Source organism: Capra hircus, chromosome 18 (assembly GCF_001704415.2).
Source record: "Capra hircus breed San Clemente chromosome 18, ASM170441v1, whole genome shotgun sequence".
NCBI classification, from domain to species: domain Eukaryota; kingdom Metazoa; phylum Chordata; class Mammalia; order Artiodactyla; family Bovidae; genus Capra; species Capra hircus.
In genome coordinates this window covers 47,298,865-47,314,943 of record NC_030825.1, presented here as the reverse complement: position 1 = coordinate 47,314,943, position 16,079 = coordinate 47,298,865, and the positions used below count along the sequence as shown (strand labels likewise).

Sequence of the window (16,079 nt, the reverse complement as noted above, 5' to 3'; positions counted from 1 at the left end):
ATCTGCGTCATCCTCAGAGCACCTTCTGGGCGGGGGTGGATTAAAGGGACTGGGAATTCTTTGGTGGGTTTCTCAGGCTGTAGGTCCCAAACGCCACGCTTGCACCCCACTTTGGCAAGGCTCCGCCTCCTCAGCCTTAGTTTTTCTTTCGGGAAATTAGGGAATGATACCTCGCTGGCATCCAGCAGGAGCTTAATAAATGGCCAAGTCATTGTTGGGCTGTCTAAATAAGGCTCTATTAATGGCCGGCTCTGGCCGCGGTCCTAATGTCCCCGGGCGGCCCGCCGAGGGGCGGACACAGGGCTACTATAAAGCAGCGGCGGCGCTCGCTGGAGCACTGCGGAGCCCAGGGCGACGGCAGAGCAGGATGGAGATTCCAGTGCCTGTGCAGCCGTCTTGGCTGCGCCGCGCCTCGGCCCCTTTGCCTGGGCTGTCGGCTCCCGGGCGCCTCTTCGACCAGCGCTTCGGCGAGGGGCTGCTGGAGGCCGAGCTGGCTGCGCTCTGCCCTGCTGCGCTGGCCCCCTACTACCTGCGCGCACCCAGCGTGGCGCTGCCTACCGCCCAGGTGCAGACCTAGGGGAGGGGCGGTAACCCGACTACTTCCAAGGCTGGGGTCCTCGGTCACCTTGAGGGGGGTTAAGGAAAGTCCCTTGACTTTGAGCGGGGTGGAGAGTCCGGCCACTCAGAGGGGCTTCCGGAGTTCCTGGAGTATGGATTCTCAAAGGTCGTTTCCCTGAATCGGGTGGGAGGGCCCAGTCGGTGTGAGGAGGGTCTCACGTCCCAGAGTGTAAGGGCAGGGTCCCTAATAGGGTGGGGATGCTCCCTCTGAAGGGGTGTCTTGGTGATTCTGAAGGAGGCTGGGGACTCACGGAATCTGGGGAAAAGGGGGAGCCTAGTCATTCTGAAGGGCGTGGGGCTCCCAGTGACTCCCGGGGCGGGGGGAGGGAATTTTCTGTTATTCTTGAGGAAGAGAGTTTGGAGACTGTGGGTGGTGACTGTGTGTGTCTCCTGGAGAGGCAGAGGGGAAGGAGGGTCCTGCAACTTGAGAAAGGGGGGTCTGGACACTCAGAAGTGGGGGAGTAGTACTAATAACTGCTGAGGACTCAAGCAATCTCGTAACTCGAGCGGAAGGGTAGAAAGAGGATTCTGGAGAATCTGGGAGGAGGCTTTTTGGGGATTTCTGGCGGAGTTGGAGCAGTAAGGGCTCCAAGGGGCCCTGAGGGGAATGGGGCTGAGGAGTCAGTGCTCAGGAGGATACACGGACTACGAGGTTGTTGACTCTGGGGGAGCCGGGAGGCCTCACCCTGTGAGGGCAGCGGTCCCTGACCTTGGAGGGCAAGGGATGGACCCTCATCACCCTGGATGAGGGGGAAATCCCCGGTGGCTACAGGGGGAGGGATGATGCCAGTTATTCTGGGTAAAGAGGTCCTGGGTGGCTAAGAGCAGGAAAGGGGACGTCCCAGTTCCGGAGGCCAGGATAGGCTGCAGCACCGGAACCAAAGGGGAACCGAGGGGAGGGGCCTTGCTGGGCCCCAGGAGCCGTGCCCCGCCCGATGACCATCAGGTTGTACGTAGGTATCGACCGACCCCGGGCATTTCTCGGTGCTGCTGGATGTGAAACACTTCTCACCCGAAGAAATTGCCGTCAAGGTGGTTGGTGACCACGTGGAAGTTCATGCGCGCCACGAGGAGCGCCCGGTGAGCCCGCTGGCGGGGGCGGGGCCAGAACGAGTAGGCGGGATCCACAGGCGGGAGGGGCGGGGCACCTACGGGAACCTGGCGGAATCTCTCAAGCCTCTCTCCCTCCAGGATGAGCACGGATACATTGCGCGCGAGTTCCACCGCCGCTACCGCTTGCCGCCTGGTGTGGACCCTGCGGCCGTGACGTCTGCGCTGTCCCCTGAGGGCGTCCTTTCCATCCAGGCCGCACCTGCGCCGGCCCAGGCCCCACTGCAGTCGCCGCCCGGGGCGGCTGCCAAGTAGGGGTCAGGGCACACCTGAACCCTGGGAGCCGCCTCAGCGCCCCCGCCCTCTCAAAGCCGACCTGACTCCGCCCAACCAGATGTCCCCAGCGCGCGCCAAGACTACCCGCCCACCCAGTCTGGGATGTGCCTTGAACCTTCCAACCTACTCATCCCTGATAACTTACTTTCCACTGACACTCCGGCTCTCACACCCTCTCGTGCTATCAAATCTCCAGATACCTCTCTAACTTCCAGACCCTGCAACCACAATCCCTCAGCTAGTCTCTCATCTCCACCAACCCCACTTGGCATATAACCCCACTTCAAACTCCCTATTTCCTTTTGACTTTTCTAGAAAAACATCCCCTCACCCCATTTCAATCCGACCCACCACCAAAGATCATGGTGTAGACAGCCCTGCTCCCACCCTAGGCCAGTCAAGCATAATCCCCCCTTCTCAAATGTCCAAGACTCTGCACAGACCTCCCACCCCGGACCATCCTGGCCTGGTCCCCAAGACTCTGGATCCTTCCCCTCATTCCAACCAGATACACTTCTCACCCTCTCCCTCCAACCCATCTTCTAACCTGAAACCTCAGCCAGCCACTCCCAGATCCTTGAACGCCTTTTCTGACCCTACCTTTGTACCCCTATTCTAAGCCAACCAGAACCCTCAACCTCGAACTGTACAGATACCTACCCCTCCTCCCCAGTCTGCACAGATATCTCACGCTATCCAGAACTCCTCAGTCACTTTGTCTTGACCCCCCAAATCTCCAGCCACAACAACCCTCCCCTTATTCTCCAAGACCCAACCAAGCAGCCACTTTCTTTAATTCCCTACAATCTTTCTCCTTCCTCAAATTCCCTGATGCCCCATCCCCTACCTAGGTCCACTCCCCCAATAAATGTGCTAGAGCTGTGCCAACTGTTTTATGTCTGATCCAGGAAGGATAGGCTGTAGCAAATGGAGACCAGTGTGGAGGAGGGGAATGTTTATTGGGATGGGGGTGGGGAGAGGGGAACATCACTGTCGCTCGTACATCTCCCGTAGGATCTTCATGCTCTCTGAGTAACGAAGCTGGTTCCGATGAGATGCCTCCTTCCACCTGCAGTGGGGGTGGGGGAAAAGCAGAGGGAGGACTCAGCAGTTGGAGCAGAGGCCATAGAGAACAAGCTGGTGGGGGGATGCTCACCTCTGGCGGATACGCTTCCAGCGCTGCATGTTACGGTAGATAAGCGTGGAGGGTGAGGGCTCAGGCTCGGAGGGCTGCATGACAGAGAGGCCAGGCTGGGTGACCACACTCATACCCCACAACACCTGCCCCATGGCCCTGAGCCAGCCCAGCATACTCACCTCATCATCAGGGGTACCCTGGGTCTCAGGCTGCAGCGGGGATGGAATTCGGGATCTGCAGGCGTCTCCAGGTGGCCCAGGAGCTGTGGGTGGAGGCAGCTTATACACGTCACGACTCTTGCTGTTGGTGACTTCAGAACCCTGGGGATACAAGGACCCCACACCAGGCCCAACAGAGTCAGAGAAGAGGGTCAGGGACATCATTTCACACCTTCCCCAGCAACAAAAGACATGAAGGTTTCTCCAGGGACTTGTACTTAGGAGTCATGTGTCTGCTCCAAGGACCCCTGTCCAACCCAGGGACCCCTGATCACTCCTGCCCAGCATAGAGACCTCCATCTATGGAGACCTCCATTCCTAGCCCAGGGGGTTGCCATCTGCTCCCCTAGACCAGGTGGCTATACCTGGTTGCCCTAAGGACCCCTGCCTAGTCTCTCAGCTCTTGATGACTTCTGATCTTGGAGGGCACATCTATTTACCCAGGAACCCTGTCTCCTCTGCCTCTCAGACCAGACAGCCATGTCTGTCTGCTCTACGGCACTCCAACCTTTGCCCTGGCCTAAGGGTTCCTATCTATGTGCTTCACCAGATTCAGGAGTCACTGGTGTTCTTGTCTGCCAGGGAGGGTGCCTTGTGACTGCCTACCCATTGCACTCCCGGGCTGCTGGGCAGGAACCCACCACCCATCTCACCTCCTCATCCTCAGGCAGGGGAGGCAGTGGCGAGCTGGGTGAGCGTTCACACTCACGCACTGTGGGGCTGTTGCGCATCCAGGCTCGGCAGATGGGGTACAGTGGCGTGTTCTCACTGAACTGAGCCAAGTCCACACTCCGGTCAAACAGCTTGATCACATAGGTGTCTAGAGTGGGGCGAGTAGGAAGGGTATGAACATCCTTGCCTAGCCCCCCCAATCACTGCCTGCCCTCGAGGGCCACCGCCTACTCACTGGATCGCTGTGGCCCTCCCTCAGCCAGCCCCTCATCCATCTCCCTCCTCTTCTTCCTCCGCTGGTGGGGGAATCGGGCAGATGGCCTGTGTGGGGAGGGAGTACATCAGGACCGGGGTGGGGACTACAGACCTCTCATCAGCTGGTGGGGCCCCTGCCACCTTACCGTTTGCCAGTGGCCGTGATGGAGCAATCCCTGTGGGGAGAGACAGGGTGTCATGTTAGCAGGCTTGCCCTTAAACGAATGCCTGCTCACAACCCCTCAAAGAGCACCCTGGGGGTACTGTGAATGAGCTCATAGAGATCCCACCAAACCCTGCAGCCTTGGGTCCCACCCCTTGCAAGCTGACGTGCCATCATCAGGGGACCTGAGTTTCTGCTGCTCCATGGCTTTTGTATGTGAAGAATGGTTAAGACTGTGATGGAGAAAGCACAGGGCAAGGGGCTCAGGGCTCAGATGAGGAAAGAAGTTATCTACCACAAACCCTCAGACACAGATCCCATCAATAAAACTTACTTGTTGTGGGTGTCTGAGGAGGTCTTCCCAGGTTCCTCATCCAGACGCTCCCTGGTAGCGGAAGAGAACTGCATGCTCAGGGTTCCCAGGGCCCAGGGTGGGAAAGTACCCAGTGGCCTCATCCATTGGACCTCTTCCTTCCTAAGTCAGTCTCTGGGGTCGCACCCACAACCAGAGGGTCCCACCCACTAGGGCCCCCCACTTCCCATGACCCTGTCCTGGGTCAGATCCCAACCTGTCCATGTGACTCTTCTCTAGCAGACACTGCAGAACAGCATCCAGTTGGTTCCGGGCCTTGGCCATCTCCAACTCTGGGGAAGAGGGGGGGTACCAAGCAGGAGTCACTTCCCAGGCCCAAGCCAGGTGGGCAGCCACTGGACCAGGAAAGGGCATGCAGATCCAATCGTTTGGCTGGGCCAGGCGTACTAGGAGGGTATAGTGGGCAGAGCCTACCAAAGAGCAAGAGCTCTGGCTTCCAGGGCTGACCCACACGCTCATGTGTGATCTAAGGTGAATCACCTTACCTCACTGAGCCTGTTTCCTCATCTTGAAAATGGGTCTCCAAATGATATCTATTGCTAGGGCTGTTTTGAGGTTTAAATAAACCTATGCTGTATATGAAAGCTTATTATGTGCCAAGCATTGTTCCAGGCATGTCACGTATATCAACCCATTGAGTTTTTTACAACAACCCTGGCAGGTGGATAGGATTTTTATCCCCATTTCAGAGATAATGAAACTGAGGCACAGAGAGGATAGGCTACTTGCCCAAAGTTACACAGCTAGAAAATTAAAAGGCTGAAGATATACACCAGGTCATTTGGCTCCAGAGTGGACATTATAAGGCAGGGGCTCAAACTGGGTGCAGAATCTAGCCCCAAGATGCACTTTGTTTGGCTAAGGTAATGGGGTTACTTCAAATCTGTTAAATCTGAATGAGATGACTACATTTGAATAGTTGGGAGATTTCACCTAAAATACCCATTTTGGGCTTTTTCCCCCCCAGGAAATGAGATATCTGGGCCCACCTTCCTGCATGCCACAGACCCAGCCTGGCCCTAAGAACCTATGTGTTTGCCTCTCTTCATCACAGAACTTATGGAGGTGATAATGTTATAAATCTCCTTACATTTCTTGTGGGGTGTTCATTCTTCTCTTCCAACTAATAGGAGCTCTGACCCAGTGCTCAGAGCCCAGAAGGACACTTGGGGACATGACTAGCCAGCGCTGAGACTTCCTGAAGAGGCCAGGAGACATTACTCAGAGCAGACAGGGTGGGGATGTGGGGCTGGGAGCAGCTGAGATTCTCTAGCAAAGAGCCTTGGGTAGGAGCCAAGGTGTGAATAATGCCCAATGTCTTTCCTCAGTCCCTGCTTCTCTCCTGAACCTCAGATCTTGGGATCCCATGGACTCCCGGACACTTCCCCCTGGACATCCCCCAGGCTCCTTCCACGGACTGGGTCCCACACTGGCCTCAGTGTCTCTAAACGTATCCTTTTTTCCTGGACCGCCATCTCAGAGATATCCCTATTGTCACCCAGTCCTTTTCTCGGTCTCAACATGGTCATTGCTCTCCCTTCCCCGCCCACCCCACAACCTGTCTACTTGTCTCCTGAGGTTCTCTCCCCTCTCCCACCTCCCTGGTCTATCTGTAGTGTCCCTTCCTTCCCCTGGGCCCCCAGCCTCAGTCTCCCCTTCTGACTCACCCTCCACAAGGTTGCCAGGGGAATCTTCCTAAAGCCAAACCCGATCCCGATCTTTCCCTGTTTAGAATGCTCCAGAACTCTGCAGTGCCCCCTGAGGCAGAGTCCTAATGGTCAGCCTGGTGTTCACAGGCTTCCATGACCCTGCCTACTCCTTCCTCAACACCCTCGTTTGTGGTCAGACCCGCTTCACTCTTCCACCCACGACTTTTGGGGCATTTTTTGGCAGTTGGAGGGGGCATCTTGTAAAGACTTCCTCTGTGGTTCAAAACCCTCCCTTGGCTCCCCATTGCCCTTGGAGCAAAAGCCAAAGTCATAACCTGGGCCCACAAGATCTGCCCCTTTCCTTCACCTCTTTGCTCTCATCTCCTCACCTTTCTACCTCACTTCACTTGCTCTGCTCCAGCCACTCTGGCCTCCCTGCTGGCCCTTGAACATGCCAGAGAAATCTTTCACTTCTCTGCCATTTCAAAGCTATTTCTTTTGTCAGATTTGCTGTTCCCTCACTTATCACTCTGTCCCTCACCTTGCCTCACTCCTGATCTCCTTAGCTTCTCTTGTGGTTTTTTTTTTTTCTTTTTGACCACTTATAGCATTTACTACGGAGAAGGCAATGGCACCCCACTCCAGTACTCTTGCCTGGAAAATCCCATGGATGGAGGAGCCTGGAAGGCTGCAGTCCATGGGGTCGCTGAGCGTGGGACACGACTGAGCAACTTCCCTTTCACTTTTCACTTTCATGCATTGGAGAAGGAAATGGCAACCCACTCCAGTATTCTTGCCTGGAGAATCTCAGGGACGGGGCAGCCTGGTGGGCTGCTGTCTATGGGGTCGCACAGAGTCGGATATGACTGAAGTGACTTAGCAGCAGCAGCGTTTACTATCTCATGTCATTTTACTTGGTCTGGATTCCAGGTCTCTCCCACCACCCTTAACATGCTAGCCCTGGGTTCCCATCAGCTTGGCCCAAACCCAGAATGACTTCCTCTCTCAGCTTCAGTTTCCCCATCTACATTTCCTACTTCCTAGGAAATAGGAATTATCAATCCCCTAGGATTATTGGGATACAGTGACTGCAAAGATTAAAAGCTTTCCTGTACTTCAGGTGATCAGCATAATGCTTCACTCAAGACCACTGCTAGAAAGGGGGAAATGGAGGCAGAGCCAGGAAAAGAGTCCTTCTTGGAGTCACACGGTTCGGGTTCCCCATGTGAGACTGCACCACACTGCCAGGCCACCACCATTCAGCCTCAAAGCTATCCTGAACACAGTTCGGGAGGGTATCAAGGTGGCCGGAATCGCTTGATCGATGCCTGACAGCGGTAGTCATATGGGCTGCAGGGAGAAGTCACGCAGTCCACCTTATCGCGATAATCCTGTTTAATGGGGCTCCCTTACCCTGATCAGTCCGCTGCTCCCTTACCTGCCCCCAACCTCGGGATCCTCACCTGATTTCTCCACTTTCACCTTCACCGGGAACATGGTTGGGGTCTGGGATCTGGGTAGCTGGGCCAGAGGAGCCCAAAAGAGCCTAATGTCACAAGTCAAGGCCGGAGGCAGACGGGGAGAGGTCAAAGGTAAGCTTCATGTGTAGCCAGTCCGCCGCCCTGAGCAGTGTCCGGCCGAGATGGACGCAGATGCCGCCACCTCCTCCCGTTCCTTCTGTGGGCGAGCCCTCTCGGCAGTTCCTTGTTCCCATTAGTCAATGCAACCGTCAATCTCATATAGTGGCCAATTAATAGCTGCCGCTGTCGGCTCCCAGCTCTCAGTCCCACCTTCCTAGAGCCTAGTTTCCGGAAACAAACCAACGACATCCCGGGGCTCTTCCTGGTACGTGGTTCTAACTTCCGAGACTCGGTAGAAGTAACGCACGGTGGGAAACGAAGGATCAGAGCATCGCGAGGCTGCTGCTTAGAACTTGGAGAGTTAGAAGCTTTTGAGTAACATCAGTTTAGCTATTGAACAGGAGTTATTTAACCGTGGAAGTCTCTTTATCCCTAAGAGGAAAACAAATTTGGGGTTAGGCGGGGCTCCCTCTTACTGAGCACTCGCTAGGTGCCAGCTGCTGCTGCTGCTAAGTCGCTTCAGTCGTGTCCGACTCTCTGTGACCCCCTAGACGGCAGCCTACCAGGTAGCTCCCTGTTAATCTCTTTTCAAGTTTAGCCTCGTTCACTTAGCGAATATTAGCGTTCCAGGTACTTCTCTAGGTACTGGGGACACCGCAGTGAACAAAACGATAAAAATCCTTGCCCTAATGAGCTTATAGAGAATGGAAGATAAACAATAAACAAGTAGAACATTTTAAATGCAATGTAATAGGAAAAAGAATATAGCCTGAAAGAGACATGGAGAGTACCCAGGAGGGGGACTGAAACTTTAAATAGGATGGTCAAGGAAGCCTTCTCTAATAAAGCAATTGAATACTTTTCTATAGCTACGGACAGTCTCCTTCAGAAAATGGGGAACTTACATTTACCACATGTGCCTTGGCCCAGATAAATTCTAGGGGGTAGTGTTGTGATCCACATTTCTGATGAGAATAATGAAGCCCAGTGGAAAAGTATATATTTTCAAATTCACATACTACCAGTACAGGATAACAGCCCCTACTAATGAAAGTACTCTTCCTTTCTGGTTCCAAATCTGTAAAACAGTGTTCCCAAACAAGTTTTCTATTTTTGAGAGTTATGAGTAGTATACAGTAAACTAATGCACATCATGTTTGAAGCACTAAGCCTAATACAAAGTAAGCAACCAATAAATGTTCCTGAGTATTAATAATTATTTTAGGGAATTCCCTGGCAGTCCAGTGGTTGGGACTCCATGCTCTCACTGCCAAGGGCCCAGAGGGCCTGGGTTCAATCTCTAGTTGGGAAAATAAAATTTCACAAGGTGTGTGCATGGTGGGCGAAAAAAAAAAAAAACCCAAATCATCTTATCCTTCAATCTCCAAAAGATCCCAGGAAGTCAATATTGAGAATTAGGATTCTTTATTGGGGGATGTCAGCAGAGAACATAGGAGACAGGAACAAGTCTTAAGGGCTTGAGAGTGGGCTTGGAGTAGAGGAGCCCATCCTGGTCCTCAGGCCTGTACAGAAGCTGTCAGGGGGTACCCAGGGGTATGGTGAAGGAGAGGTAGTCCCCAAGGGCGCCCCAACGTGGCCGGTAGATCTGGAAGATAGTGATCCAGGTGGAGAGTACAATCACCCATAAGAAGAAGCCCACAGCTGAGCGCCAGACATCTGTAAGAGGGAACAGAAAGGGAAAGGTTGTCCTCCACCTGCTCTGTGGTCTCCCTGAGACCGGCCCTCTCTTCTCTTCCACAAAGTTCCAGGATTCTTGACCCTCCGTCATCCCCTCCCACCAAGGCTTCTTGAGTCCCCCTCCTTACACCTGATGGCCTCCCTTCATCTGTGCCCTGGACTCACAGCCTTTGATTTGGCTCTGCTCCGTGTATGCCGGGACAATGAAGGCCTCTCGGAAGAACCAGAAAATGTTGACCAACCAGAGAAAAGGCAGGAAGGCAAACCCACCTAAAGAGAAGAAAAAAGACTGGGACATGAAGAAATGAGGATCCTCCCAACACCCACCTGTTGAAAGGTCCAGTAGGAAGATCCTCTCCCACAACCTAAATGAAATGGATATCTCTGCTATCAGGGACTCAGAAATCCTGGCTCCTCCCTGGGAGTCAAGAATCCTAGTCCTCAACCACGTCTTTGTCAGAACCAGGAGTCCAGCCCCTGCCACATTTCTCTTTTGGGACCCAGAAATTGAGGTCCCAGTCTCCTCCTTCAGCAAGACTCAGGCCCTTCCTCTCTTGGGACCAAAGAATCGGCGTCCCCAGCCACTTCATCCTCTGGACCCAAGAACCCAGGCCCCCAGACCCTCTTCCATCAGGCGCTCTAGTCCCGCCCCCTCTCTTCGGGTACCCTAGGATACCGGCCCTTACCCAGGTAGTACTTCCGGCAGAGGTTCAACTTCTCCTCGTTGGACACTCGCTCCAAGTTCATAGTTGCGCTGGGGCCGGGTCTTCCGAGGGTCTGGGGCAAGACCCAAGTCCTGACCCTAAGTGACAGATCCAAGGATCACAAACAACCACGCCCCTATTAGGACAAAACGGAGAGAAACTGAAGGGTGGATTTTCTGGAAGAAGGGCACCCCTGCCCCCACCAGCAAGCTGACTGGGTTGAGACGCTCTTTACGTTTATTTGGGTGCGGAAACGACCCCCGACTCACCAGTGGAATCTTAACTTCCTCCGGTCTGGGCCCCTTTGCCACTTTCAACCAGGGACTTTTGCGCGAGATGCCCCAAGTTTCTCTGGAGATTGTAGTTTTTTTGATGAGGCAACGCCGCGCGCATGCCCCTTCAGGCAACTCCACTGGGTGAGCCTGTGCGGAGAGTGCGAGCCTGCATCACGCAAGCGCACTAGGGAGTTTCCAGTGCGGAGGCAGCGAACTACACTTCCCAATGCTTTTAAGCAACGGAAATGACGTAAATAGCAGCCAGAGTTGGAGGGTTTGGGTAAAAATGGCTGAATATTTAGCATCGATATTCGGGACTGAGAAGGACAAGTGAGAATGGGTGCAGGGAGTGGCCCCTTCGGGGGGCCGGGGACGGGGCACTTGTCAACCTGGTGGCTGGGCGGCGTGGATCGGGGTTTCTGGAGTGTCCAGCTCCCTGGCCCTCGGTTCACCTCTGTCTTTGCACCTCTTCCAGGGTTAACTGCTCTTTTTACTTTAAGATCGGGGCCTGCCGGCACGGGGACCGGTGCTCCCGGCTTCACAACAAGCCGACTTTCAGCCAGGTGAGACCCGGCGCGGATCCTGGGGGGTTAACGCCTCCTGGCCATTCCCCTTCTGTTGTCCATCATCACGAGGTCCCGCCTTTTCCGGATTTCTAGGGCCCACCCTATCGCCCGGTTTTTTTCTTGTCGGACCTCTACAGGTTCCTCCCCCAACCTTCAGGCTCTTCTCCCAGGAACTTGGCCACGCCCCCGTACGTACAGACCACACCCCTGGGCTATCCCTCACTGCTAGATACCCTCTCTTCTGGTTCTGAGGGGCAAGCGTTGCTGAGGCGCGCAAGTTATTTATGCTTTTTTCTCTGTTGCGAGGTCTCACCCGCAACCTTCATATCCCACCCCTTCGCATATAACCCCGCCCTCTGAACTCAGGCCCTGCCCCCTTTAAATTCTGTTCAGACCATAGTGCTGCTCAACCTGTATCGGAATCCACAGAACACCGCCCAGACCGCAGACGGATCGCACTGTGAGTAAGCGGCCAGTGCTGGGGGCAGGGCGGACAGCCCCCAGCAGGCCGCCCCCTGATTCCACCCTGCCCCCTCCTCCAGGTCACGTGAGCGACGTGGAGGTGCAAGAACACTATGATAACTTCTTCGAGGTGAGGGTTGGCGGAGGTGGGTTGAGTTTCCCGTGGGCCGGGAGCTCAGCTGATTTCCTCCTAATCTTCCACAGGAAGTGTTCACCGAACTGCAAGAGAAGTACGGGGAGATTGAAGAGATGAATGTGTGCGACAACCTGGGGGATCACCTCGTGGGCAATGTTTATGTCAAGGTGCCTGCTGTCCCCCCAGAGCCCAGAAGTGAAGGCATTTCAGTGCCTAAAAGTCACCACTGAAGCCTCACAGCCTGAGGTCCATCACTAAAAGCGGTCCAGCCCTTGAGCTGCTAGCTAATCCTCTGAAGATTTCTGAGTTTGACTGTTCACCCTGACTGACTTTTCCTCAGTTTCGGCGTGAGGAAGATGCAGAGCGGGCAGTGGTTGAGCTCAATAACCGCTGGTTCAACGGGCAAGCTGTGCATGCTGAGCTGTCTCCTGTCACCGATTTCCGGGAGTCGTGCTGTCGGCAGTATGAGATGGGGTATGGTAGTACAGCAGTGGGATGGGCACCTGGAGTCCCAGGCTTCTGTTGTGTGTTGAGGGGGCTGTCAGTGACAGTGGCCTCATCCATGTATTTATCCTTTACCCAGGGAATGTACCCGAGGTGGTTTCTGCAACTTCATGCACCTGCGACCCATTTCCCGCGACCTCAGGCGGCAGCTCTACGGGCGGGGACCCAGGCGCAGGTATTTCAGGACCAGCCTGCCAAGACTTCTCATACCCCAAGCCCCCTGAACCCTGAGATGAATCTGATCCTATGCCCCAATAAGTGTCTCAGCCTTTTGTGCCCTAAGACTAGCCCTCAGCCCTATCTGAAGGTCAGCATCTAAGTCTCAACCCCTAAACCAGCCTGAACCCCAAACCCAAGTCCATCCTGGCTCTCCAGTCCTGAAATTAGTCCCTATGCGCCTATCCTGAGGCCACCCCCAGGAGCTATTTACTTCATCAATTATCATGATTTATCCCTGAGCAGGGAGGCTGAACTGGAAGATCTGCGCATCATTCCCTATGGCTCTAACCCTCCTCTCTATGTCCCCAGGTCACCCCCAAGGTCCCATACTGGCCACCGTCCCCGAGAAAGAAATCGACGACGGTCTCCAGACCACCGGCATGGCCGTTTCTGAGACCCTGACCCCCTTGCCCTCCACCCTTGGCAGGCACAGATGTTCCTCGCCAGGACACCTCCTCAAAGTTCCCATAGCTTCCCAGTGACATCTTCTCCAGACTCTGGGTCTCCATGATGTAACACCTTCAACACAGGGAACTTCTATTGCCCCTCCCCTAATAAAATTCTGTACTGAGGGTTTAGAGCTTTGTTGTTAGCTTAAGCCTGGCTGTAGGCTGGTTTCCTTCCACCCCCACATCTGGTGAAAAGGGGAAGCGGGGCTGGGCTCTGGCCACAACCTCAGCCAAGGAACTTCCAACAACAGGTGCAAAAGCAGAACACCCAGGGTCCCAGAAATCCCCAAGTGGGACTGGATAGGTGGGGCTGCCTTTGTGCTGGAAACTTCACATCTGGCTGATGACTTTCGAGGGAGATGCTTGGTTGCAGCAGGTTGGAGGACTCCTAATCTGGAGGAGATTGTGGTTAGGAGCTAAGGTAAGGTTGCTGGGCATTGGGTGGGAGTGTGTAGTGGGTGAGGATTGGGTCCTCCATGCCCACTCTCCCGCGATTTAAGTAGGTATTCTATGCCAGATACTGTTCTAAATGCTTTACTGTCAGTCATAGTTTTACTTCTCCAGTTACCCTATGAGACAGGTTACTATTATTATTCCATTTTACAGATGGGAAAACAGGGCAGGAAGATGGCAGAGATAGGTTATAAACCCACGCAATCTGGCTCTAAGAGTCCTCGCTCTAGTGATCTCAAGGCCTTATGGCCTCTCTGATAACCGGCCAGGAGTTGGACTAGGGGCTGGGGGATAGATTCTTGGCTTCTGAAGGGGACTGAGGGTCCTATGCCTCCACATCCACTGCTTCCTTCTTCTGCCCCGGTTTCCTGGCAAGTGCGGCAGAAGCGCTGTGGCAGGAAGTCGTGTGGTCAGGGGCCCCCAGATTGTAGGCTCCGCCCGGATGGGGCCCCTACGCCTCCTCCGGACTGCTGTGCTGCTCCTGGCCCAGGCGGCGCCTTGGGAGGCCTCTCAGCACTGCGGCCGCCTCGAGTACTGGAACCCTGACAACCGGTGCTGTGGCAGCTGCCTGCAGCGCTTCGGGCCGCCCCCTTGCTCGGGTGAGGAGCGGGAAACTGGGCGTTTGTATATGTTCGGGCGGAGTTACAGGGTGATGGGCCAGGGGAAGGGGCGAGGTCTGTGTGCTACGGCCTGTGAGGCTTGCTTCAGGGTAGGGGCGGTGGGTTGTGCATAGACGAGTGAGGATGTGGGCTAAGCCTGCGAAGAAAGGAGCCGTGTGTTAAGAGGGTCAAGGTGAAGATGTGTGACCCATTAGGCGGGAACCGAGCAGAGAGGAAGAAGTGGGCGGGGCAATTTAAGGGGCGGTGCCTGGGTAGAGAGGGTTGGGAGGCTGCTTGAGGTACTGTGGGGCGGGGTTAGAGGTTATAGGTCCGCTGATAGGTTGGGTGAGTACCGTTTAAGGGGCGGGGCCTGCAAGGATAGGGCAAAGATGAAAGGGCGTAGCTAGCGCTGAGGAGGCAGGCTTGACAACAGCATGTGAGACTCTCTCCCACCAGACCTAGAGTTTTCGGAAAACTGCGGGCTGGATGATGCTGGCAATCACGTAATGCACCCCTTTCAAGAGTGTCCTCCTGGACAGTGCAATAGCAACAGCGCGGAGCTATGTAGCCTTTGTGGCGGCGGAGCAACGGCACCCATTCCCTCGTGGAGCCGTGGCGGAACTGGGCGGCCCTGCCGAGAGGTACTGCTTAGGTTTCAGAGGGCCTGGGCAGGGGTGCAGCTTAAGGGAGCGGGGCGAGAACTGGAGGCCTGACTTGGGATCGGATGGGTGGGGTCTTATTAAGGGAAGGGGAGTAGCTTAACTGAAGAGGGTAGGGATGAGGCCATGGTATCTGGAGATGACTTGCCTGGGTTTAAAGGAGTCGAGGGTTGCGGGGGGGCGGGGGCTGGATCAGGCAGGGATGTAGACCCATTGAGGGAGGTAAGGATGAGAGGTTTGTGCTGAGAATTCACAAGTTGGGCATGCCTCGCACTTTATTCCAACCCCTTGTTTTCCAGAAGCCTGTCCCTAACAAGGAGCCCTGCCCACTGACACCTGGAAAATCGAGCATCCTTAGCTCCCAGGAGCCCAGCTCACCAGCGATTCCCAGTGTTTCGTGGACTTCTGAGCACAAAGCCCCTCAGCAAGCCTGGCCGAGTTTGAGTTTTGCCCTGTTCCTAGTGCTGGTTCTGCTCGTGACCTCAGCCATAATCCTGCTTGCCCTGCAAAGGCACCACCGTCGCCTCAACCAAGGGAAAGCAGTCCAACACCCGTATCCTAGCTTGGTTTGCAGCGACCTTGACACCCACACCCACTTCTTGCACTCGTCCTCTCCAGCCTCCCTGGAGACTTCAGAGGCAAGGGACTCATGGAAGGAGGTCTCTCTGTCTCCACTCCTAGGCAGGGGTTAGTTGAGGATACACCAAGGATGGGGAGGTGGACTGGAAGCTTGTACTCCCCCTTCCTCACTCCTCACTTTGTCTCCCAGAGATGCCAAGCCTGGAGTCACAGCCCCTCTCTCGCCTCCTGGATGAGCTGGAGGTGCTGGAGGAGCTGATCCTGTTGCTGGATCCTGAGCCTGGGCCAGGTGGGAGGATGGCCTGTGGCACCACTCGACACCTGGCTGCAAGATATGGACTGCCTGCTGCCTGGTCCACTTTTGCCTACTCACTGCGGCCCAGTCGCTCACCTCTGAGGGCTCTCATTGAGATGGTGGTGGCGCGGGAGCCCTCTGCCTCTCTGGGCCAGCTTGGCACACACCTGGCCCAGATAGGGAGGGCAGATGCACTGCAGGTGCTGTCCAAACTTGGCTCATCAGGGGCTTGCCTGGCCTAGTATTCAATAAAGTTTCTATTGAAGTAAGTGCTGCTGTCTCGGCCTCATTAAGAGCCCTCTTAAAACAGTATGAATAGGAATTCCTGGCAGCACAGTAGTTCCAACTCTGCATTTCCACTACAAGGGGACTGGGTGGGTTTGATTTCCCATCAGGAAACTAGGATCTTGCATGCCGCTCCCCACCCCC

At 55.0% G+C, this 16,079-nt stretch overlaps 5 protein-coding genes across 8 annotated transcripts; 3 read left to right on the top strand and 2 right to left on the bottom strand.

The window, feature by feature from the left end:
* Positions 299 to 2,889, top strand: HSPB6 (heat shock protein family B (small) member 6). The gene is made up of 3 exons (XM_013971220.2): positions 299 to 565; positions 1,576 to 1,698; positions 1,810 to 2,889. Exons 1-3 carry the CDS (start codon positions 368 to 370, stop codon positions 1,981 to 1,983), a joined length of 495 nt encoding a protein of 164 aa, XP_013826674.2. The 5' UTR covers positions 299 to 367; the 3' UTR covers positions 1,984 to 2,889.
* LIN37 (lin-37 DREAM MuvB core complex component) lies at positions 2,943 to 8,173 on the bottom strand. The gene is made up of 9 exons (XM_005692290.3): positions 7,936 to 8,173; positions 5,020 to 5,095; positions 4,785 to 4,835; positions 4,434 to 4,463; positions 4,268 to 4,353; positions 4,014 to 4,180; positions 3,322 to 3,462; positions 3,161 to 3,234; positions 2,943 to 3,073 (listed from the first exon to the last, which is right to left on the bottom strand). Exons 1-9 carry the CDS (start codon positions 7,967 to 7,969, stop codon positions 2,992 to 2,994), a joined length of 741 nt encoding a protein of 246 aa, XP_005692347.2. The 5' UTR covers positions 7,970 to 8,173; the 3' UTR covers positions 2,943 to 2,991.
* Positions 9,461 to 10,920, bottom strand: PSENEN (presenilin enhancer gamma-secretase subunit). Of its 3 annotated transcripts, none has more exons than XM_005692292.3 (4): positions 10,724 to 10,920; positions 10,437 to 10,552; positions 9,916 to 10,020; positions 9,461 to 9,729 (listed from the first exon to the last, which is right to left on the bottom strand). In XM_005692292.3, exons 2-4 carry the CDS (start codon positions 10,495 to 10,497, stop codon positions 9,590 to 9,592), a joined length of 306 nt encoding a protein of 101 aa, XP_005692349.1. In that variant the 5' UTR covers positions 10,498 to 10,552; positions 10,724 to 10,920; the 3' UTR covers positions 9,461 to 9,589. The 3 variants fall into 3 exon arrangements, with proteins under 3 accessions (XP_005692349.1, XP_005692348.1, XP_013826682.1); XM_005692291.3 differs by having other exon boundaries at positions 10,437 to 10,590; positions 10,724 to 10,871; XM_013971228.2 differs by lacking the exon at positions 10,724 to 10,920 and having other exon boundaries at positions 10,437 to 10,605.
* U2AF1L4 (U2 small nuclear RNA auxiliary factor 1 like 4) lies at positions 10,878 to 13,194 on the top strand. 2 transcript variants are annotated; one of them, XM_005692293.3, is made up of 9 exons: positions 10,940 to 11,059; positions 11,205 to 11,292; positions 11,433 to 11,483; positions 11,689 to 11,755; positions 11,838 to 11,887; positions 11,962 to 12,060; positions 12,234 to 12,367; positions 12,477 to 12,572; positions 12,926 to 13,194. In XM_005692293.3, exons 1-9 carry the CDS (start codon positions 10,956 to 10,958, stop codon positions 13,008 to 13,010), a joined length of 774 nt encoding a protein of 257 aa, XP_005692350.3. In that variant the 5' UTR covers positions 10,940 to 10,955; the 3' UTR covers positions 13,011 to 13,194. The 2 variants fall into 2 exon arrangements, with proteins under 2 accessions (XP_005692351.2, XP_005692350.3); XM_005692294.3 differs by lacking the exon at positions 11,433 to 11,483 and having other exon boundaries at positions 10,878 to 11,059.
* Positions 14,124 to 15,919, top strand: IGFLR1 (IGF like family receptor 1). The gene is made up of 3 exons (XM_005692296.3): positions 14,124 to 14,758; positions 15,076 to 15,463; positions 15,546 to 15,919. The coding sequence occupies exons 1-3, from the start codon at positions 14,624 to 14,626 to the stop codon at positions 15,890 to 15,892; spliced, it is 870 nt and encodes a 289-aa protein (XP_005692353.2). The 5' UTR covers positions 14,124 to 14,623; the 3' UTR covers positions 15,893 to 15,919.

Bases quoted from the DNA above. Each gene is read 5' to 3' on its own strand.
- HSPB6 (XM_013971220.2), top strand. From the start codon at position 368: ATGGAGATTCCAGTGCCTGTGCAGCCGTCTTGGCTGCGCCGCGCCTCG. The intron at 566-1,575 runs GTGCAGACCTAG...GGTTGTACGTAG, and splicing joins TGGCGCTGCCTACCGCCCAG to GTATCGACCGACCCCGGGCA. The intron at 1,699-1,809 runs GTGAGCCCGCTG...CTCTCCCTCCAG, and splicing joins CGCGCCACGAGGAGCGCCCG to GATGAGCACGGATACATTGC.
- LIN37 (XM_005692290.3), bottom strand. From the start codon at position 7,969: ATGTTCCCGGTGAAGGTGAAAGTGGAGAAATCAG. The intron at 4,354-4,433 runs GTAAGGTGGCAG...CTCCCCACACAG, and splicing joins ATCACGGCCACTGGCAAACG to GCCATCTGCCCGATTCCCCC. The intron at 3,235-3,321 runs GTGAGTATGCTG...TCTGTCATGCAG, and splicing joins AGGGTACCCCTGATGATGAG to CCCTCCGAGCCTGAGCCCTC.
- PSENEN (XM_005692292.3), bottom strand. From the start codon at position 10,497: ATGAACTTGGAGCGAGTGTCCAACGAGGAGAAGTTGAACCTCTGCCGG. The intron at 10,021-10,436 runs GTAAGGGCCGGT...TCTTCTCTTTAG, and splicing joins CTGCCGGAAGTACTACCTGG to GTGGGTTTGCCTTCCTGCCT. The intron at 9,730-9,915 runs GTGAGTCCAGGG...TCCCTCTTACAG, and splicing joins GCAGAGCCAAATCAAAGGCT to ATGTCTGGCGCTCAGCTGTG.
- U2AF1L4 (XM_005692293.3), top strand. From the start codon at position 10,956: ATGCTTTTAAGCAACGGAAATGACGTAAATAGCAGCCAGAGTTGGAGG. The intron at 11,484-11,688 runs GTACGTACAGAC...AATTCTGTTCAG, and splicing joins AGGAACTTGGCCACGCCCCC to ACCATAGTGCTGCTCAACCT. The intron at 11,756-11,837 runs GTGAGTAAGCGG...CCCCTCCTCCAG, and splicing joins GACCGCAGACGGATCGCACT to GTCACGTGAGCGACGTGGAG.
- IGFLR1 (XM_005692296.3), top strand. From the start codon at position 14,624: ATGCACCCCTTTCAAGAGTGTCCTCCTGGACAGTGCAATAGCAACAGC. The intron at 14,759-15,075 runs GTACTGCTTAGG...CTTGTTTTCCAG, and splicing joins CTGGGCGGCCCTGCCGAGAG to AAGCCTGTCCCTAACAAGGA. The intron at 15,464-15,545 runs GTTAGTTGAGGA...TTTGTCTCCCAG, and splicing joins GTCTCCACTCCTAGGCAGGG to AGATGCCAAGCCTGGAGTCA.